General features: G+C 26.3%; 1 protein-coding gene across 1 annotated transcript; it reads left to right on the top strand.

The window, feature by feature from the left end:
- Positions 1-481: 481 nt before the first annotated feature.
- On the top strand, positions 482-5,481 carry LOC142318069 (enhancer of split mbeta protein-like). The gene is made up of 2 exons (XM_075354592.1): positions 482-568; positions 4,810-5,481. The coding sequence occupies exons 1-2, from the start codon at positions 482-484 to the stop codon at positions 5,290-5,292; spliced, it is 570 nt and encodes a 189-aa protein (XP_075210707.1). The 3' UTR covers positions 5,293-5,481.
- Positions 5,482-6,362: the final 881 nt, after the last annotated feature.

The following is a 6,362-nucleotide window of genomic DNA, read 5'->3' as shown; positions in this document are numbered from 1 at the left end:
AAGTAAAATATATTAATTTCTATTGATGTAGTTAATTTTCATAAAAATATCAAATGATGAAGTCTATTTATAAATGAAATGGGTGACAACGGTACAAATTTGTTTTTATCATGAGTGAAACGGTAAATAATAACATATAGTCATTTCTTTATGTGTGATCACTGAGATGTTGTGCATGAAGTATTGGCGTGGTCGCAGATAACTTCTGTTCGATAGTAGAAGACATTCTAGCCCGATGCAGAGAGCTGCAACAGGAACAATAGTTAGGAGAGGGGGACATCGCTGCAGTGAGGTGAGGACAGAGAGTGAGCTGTGGGGACTGCCCCGGTGCTCCGCCGCATGCCTGGAGTGTCCACGTGGTGGGCACGCCCCACGCCCCTCGTGTGGGAAAGCGCCCGCGGCCGCTGTTCCCACGCCACCTGCCCCGTAAATAGAGCGGACCCCAGGGACTGCCTCCAGTTAGAACTGTGTCTCTGCCGCGATGAGACCTGATACGAGGCCTGGGGGTTTCCTAGCGGCCGCTGAATATGAAGATCAACCTATCTCTAGGACCTATCAATATAGAAAGGTTAGTGTATATTCATAATATGTGAAAGTGAAAATTGTGTTACGTATTTTTTAATTCCGAAACGTCGTTTGTAATTAACGATTTTTGTCTAATCAATAAATAAAATTTTGATTAAATACATCGAACATTCAATTTAAATAGATTTTTCGTTTAAAATGATTTGTGCTCGCAAAATTAATTTATTAAATAACAGTGTTTTTAACTTCCTGATTTTCCGTTAATGTTGAATTTAAATTACCGACCTCGCAATCATTAAATAACCAGAGAGATTATTTAAGTTAATTGTATTTCTTATTATTTATTCATTATATAGCTAAGATTTTAGATTGTTACGAGGATTAAATACATTAGTAATAATAACGCCGTTAAACAAAGAAACTAAACAAAATTTTTATAAAAATAACGAAAATTATTACGGTGGGAAAATCATTTTTTTAAATAAAAATTCTGATGCACAAACGGCGATTGAATTTATTACAAACTCAATTTAATTTTTGTACAAATTAAACTTTTATTTTAATTTTTATACAAATTATTGCATTCAATTTTTATTAGAAATTTTTTTGTTATGGATAATTTGATTTTGATAAAGTTCTTTTTTTTTAAATTGTGTGAAAATTTTTTACATCGTTCATATTGCTGCATAAATTTGAAAGTAAATTAATTTGTATACGAAATTATAAAGTCCATTTGTTATTATTGTTTATTTATTTATTTTTTTAATCAAATAGATTTAAATCGCGGTAAGATAAATTTATTTGCTTACATCTTATTACCTTCGTATAATATTATCAATAATATTAGCCAAGTTTAATGGGTAATACATGATTTGAATAAGATGCTAGATATTAAAAATATAATCTTTTAAACGTATTTGTTTTAACAACGTACTCTGTTAAGATTTTTAAAAAATATTAATTTATCCTACTGCGTGTATAATAGTTTTTTGAAATATTCGAACGTTAATTTAATTACTTTTGATTTTTCTTATCTTTTGTGATATCATTTCAAACATTATAATTAATTTTTATTTTAAGGAAGTAGTTTTTTTTTCAATATTTAGAAACACGACTGGTAAATTATTAATAAAATAAATTATTTATAAAAACATTTCTTACATGATTATTTACTTTATATTTAGTGTAGATCTAAAGATTCTTGGGCAGTTTAAAAACATTTTGTTAATTAAATGAGCTGATCTAGAAAACAATCTGTTTGTTATCTAATGCTACAAACTGGCACTCTAATAAATTTCTGCATTTAATTTGCTATCATTAAACAAGTTTCCTTAAATAGTACCTCACATTATCTTTAATCATGTAAGTAATTGGACTATTTATGCTTCTATATGATATTAGTAAGTAAGAAATCAAATTAAGTTTTTGAATGTTAATTTTCAAGATTAATAAGTTGATTATGATGTCCATCTCATATATTTGACAAAGTATTATGTCTGCTTTTGCACTGATAAAATAATTTATAAGTGACAATAAACATGTTTAACTGAAGTTTGAATTGATAAAATTTATTATTTTTAGACTTTTAGTTAGGTAAACATCAAAATTTCCAATAAGTAAATTATCTTTATAAATTAATTATGATATTACTTTCTATAATTCATGGAAATCTAAACTGTGAATTTTTTTCTATATAAATTGTTTATTTTTTGATTATTGTAGATATTTTCATCTCGTTAATTATTTAAAAGTTATTTGGATTTAATATTTTATACATAAATGTAAATTAGTAATTTTCAGTAGAATAGATTCCTAATAATTAGTAATGAGTCTATCTAAATAAGTAAAACACCTACATAAATAATGTAAATCGCCTTTATACTTTTATACTTTATAGATTATTAATCATTATGGTGATTAATTCACAGAAATCATAGCTCTGGTAAAATATTACCTTTTTTATCTCTGAAGTTAATTACTGTTATATTGAGTTATTATATTTTATTCTACTTTTAAATACCCTCATTCACACAATAAACACATGCACAAACATTAATGTATGATAATTCTACTTGGGGATGCAAGAGGTTATCAAATACAATATTTGTAAAATTCTTTGAATGAATTGCAAGTAATTTATCAGTAATTAGTTATAAATATTTTTTACAAAATTATATGTACATTTCTATTTATGTTTAATAATCTAAAAGTATTAAAAAGTACAATGAGTAAAAATAAACTGTCAATCACAAAGAACTCATGACTTATTAGGAAAAAATTAGTCAAATCAAAAAAATTATATTTGATTTTTCAACTAGATAATTCAACTAGTTAAAAAAAAGAAGTTTATTTGTTCTGCAGAAAATACTATCAGCTTGATTGATTTAATTAAATGTAATTTTTAATTTAGGTTTTACTTTAACAATAAAACAAATTCAATTATTGATAAGTTAATGTATCTGTTTACTACTATTTATTTTTAAATTGCTTAGTTGTTGATGTGCATTTATAATAATAAATTCACTTAAGTATTTAATAAGCATATTAGTAGATATATACGAACAGGTAACAAGTAGTGGTATTATGCATATTTATTGTTTAGATAAAAAGCTTGTTTAATTATGCTTTTGCTTTGCAGCACTAGAAGTAGTTTCCTTGATCGATATGTACATGTATGCCAAAGTAAATATTTAAAAATGTTTATTTATGATTAAATTAACAGACTGCAATAGTAAAATTATTCTTTTTTACTTTTCTAGAAATATGTTTTACAGCATTTAGTGAAGGAATAAGAATAAATTCCAAGTTTAAATAAATATAATAATAGTTATTTTAATTCAATTGCTACAAAATTAAATTAGATATGTCGTCACTAAGTATGAAAATTCTTTGCAATGTTTGTATACAAAGTATTATTTCTCATGTTAATCTAATCGATCTGTCGTTAACTATTCAGTCTATCTTCTTTTTCTTTAGTTTAAAAATTATGACTATTAAATTATAGCACAGAGCACACAAGGTAAAAAAAAACTTTGCCAACTGGTTATTAAAATAAAATGGCTAATATAAATATTTTCAAGAGCTGCATATAATAAATAATACTTATTAATAGCTAGAGGTATATTTCAGCTTTTAAATAAGTCATCGTCAGGAGATATTAAAATTATTAAAATATGAAAAATAAAACATAAAAAAAGATTATAATAAATAAAATTGTAATAAATGTACATAAATAACATTTATTTCATTTTATTTTATTCCTTCTTTGAATTTATAATTATTTTAACATCTACTAACAGTAACTGTTTAACAGTCAAAGTGCTCATATCATTTTATTTATTTATTAAAATTTTTTTTTATAAACCACTCTTGAATATTTCTGTTTATTGTTTTGTTTTTGTTATTAAATATAATATTAAGTTAATATTATCAGCTTATTTCAGAAAATTTGCATTAAGTGTTCATCAAAGCATTACAATTGTAAAAAAGAGAGAAAAAAAATTAACTTTAATGAAAAAATTAAAAAAGAACATGATGGATTTACTTGATTATAAGATATAAAAAAAAGTACTATATCTACTAACATACCATTCTGACATTATAGTCATTCTTTTATTATTTGAGTATTAATAAACTGGCCAGATGGTGTAATGGTTACCATGATCAATTCTAGACCATTTGGTGTCTGGTTTAATTTGCAATATGGGTTTGGAATTTTTTCACCTATCATTTTATGCATTTCATTTTTTATTATTTGCATAGTAGTGTGTTCAAGGTTGTAAGAGTGGAAAATCAATAAAAACTGAATTATTTAATGTAATTTTTTTTATACAATTAAAATGAGTTTTATTTTGTTCTTAATTTTATTGATTTATATTAGTTTGCACTAATCTTGTTAGTGTTCTTTTAATAGCATCTTTTAATATTTAGTTCAGACTATATTAGAACTTAAAATTGCAAATAAAATATTTTTTCTAAAAAAAATTTTATGATTAAGTTTTTCCTAGCTCATTTGCCTAGGCATTAGTCATGCAACGATTAACTAGTTATATATTGTAATTAATAAAAGGATATAATTAAACAATGGAGGAGTGAAGTAATAATATTGTTAATTTTTTTAATGATAACATACATGCATAAATTATTAAATTTTATTTTATATGTTTTCATTTAATTGTGTTTTGAAAGTTATGTTTCATTACTGCTATTATTCATTTCTGTAGTAATAGTAATTTTTAATCTGCATCTGCATAAAATTTTATTTTAAGTGGTATTGTTGTTTAGGTCATGAAACCTATGCTGGAGCGTAAGAGGAGGGCTCGTATAAACCGTTGTCTGGATGAGCTTAAGGAGTTGATGGTCACTGCTCTTCAAGCCGAGGGAGAGAATGTCAGTAAACTAGAAAAAGCAGACATTTTAGAATTAACAGTTCGACATCTTCATAAACTTAGAAGACATCATGCGCTTGTATTACCGCCCATCTCTCCTGGAGCCAGTTACACTGATCGTTTCAGAGCCGGCTTTACACATTGTGCAGCAGAGGTATCTCAATATCTAGCATCTGCAATGCAGGCTCCTGATCCGGCTATAGATCCTGGTTCAGGTGTAAAACTTCTTCAACATTTGGGATCCTGTATCAGAAGAATTGATACTGAAGCTCACAGGTCACGGCCTGATGACGACAACCTTTATTCCACACCTCCTTCATCTCCAGGTACACAGATTAATCATCAGGAAAATAACACCATGGTATGGAGGCCATGGTAAGTGCAGTGGTACTACTCTCATCTTAAGTTACTTCATAAACTGAATGCTTGATAGTATGTTTTCAGTTATCTTTCCTTTTTTTAGTTTAACTAATTAAGCTAAACACATTAAGTAAACAGTTAAGTAACTAAGATGAAGTGAAGTTTGATTCATTAAGAATTTTATTTCTGAGCACTTTTTCCTCTTTTTTTTTTTATACACTATAATCTCATTTTTTTTATAAAAAACACAAAATATGTGTATAATGATGTCACATTTAGTCACACATTTTACTAGAAACTGGTAATATTATTTAAAAATAATATAAATTTATATAAATTATTTATTATAATTATTACTAACTGATTTATGATTATCAAATTTTTATATTAAGTTTCTGAGATTAAATGTTGTATACATTTATTATCATAAGTATAAATATAATTTAGAATGACTGTTTAAGTATTTAGAATTAATAATGCCTTTCAACCGTGTGCCAAGCACATGTTGTAGTGCCTTAAATACATATGCCTAGCACATTTTGTGCCTTTTTTATATTCATGCTTTTTGTATGTTGTCTGAAATTTTAAGACTGTACATAAATTGTATATATTGTATTGTAGGAATTATTTTTATTATTACGGTTATGTTTTAGATTGTATTGTTAAGTTTCAAAGAACAGAAATCCAGAGCTTCCTAAGTTAGTAATTGTTATTCCATTTATTAATAAATTTGTTAAATACAAATTTATTAAATTTCCCATGCTTACTATTAGTTACATACATATATTTGTTAGTACACATCTGAATATAAACCTGAAATAAAACTTTGTCTTAGAATGTTGATTATCCACTCTTAAGGGTGATTTGCTGAATAAAGAAATGACCCTTCTATATTGCCATTGAAATTACTAGAGGGGTAGAGGGTTGGAGGGTAAAAAGTATAGAGAAAATAGGGAGAACTAGCTAGGAGAGGGAAGCATCTGTGCGTATGCATTTATTCTAACCTGCCTCAGAATAAGTGATGATTTTTAACTCCCCAAGAAAGAAAAAAAATGTCAGCAGAAGTTTGTGAACTACTTATTTAAGATT

The sequence above is a fragment of the Lycorma delicatula genome, chromosome 1 (genome assembly GCF_047948215.1).
Source record: "Lycorma delicatula isolate Av1 chromosome 1, ASM4794821v1, whole genome shotgun sequence".
Taxonomy (NCBI): Eukaryota; Metazoa; Arthropoda; class Insecta; order Hemiptera; family Fulgoridae; genus Lycorma; species Lycorma delicatula.
Note: the sequence above shows the minus strand (reverse complement) of the source record. Positions and strands in the feature narration are given on the sequence as shown.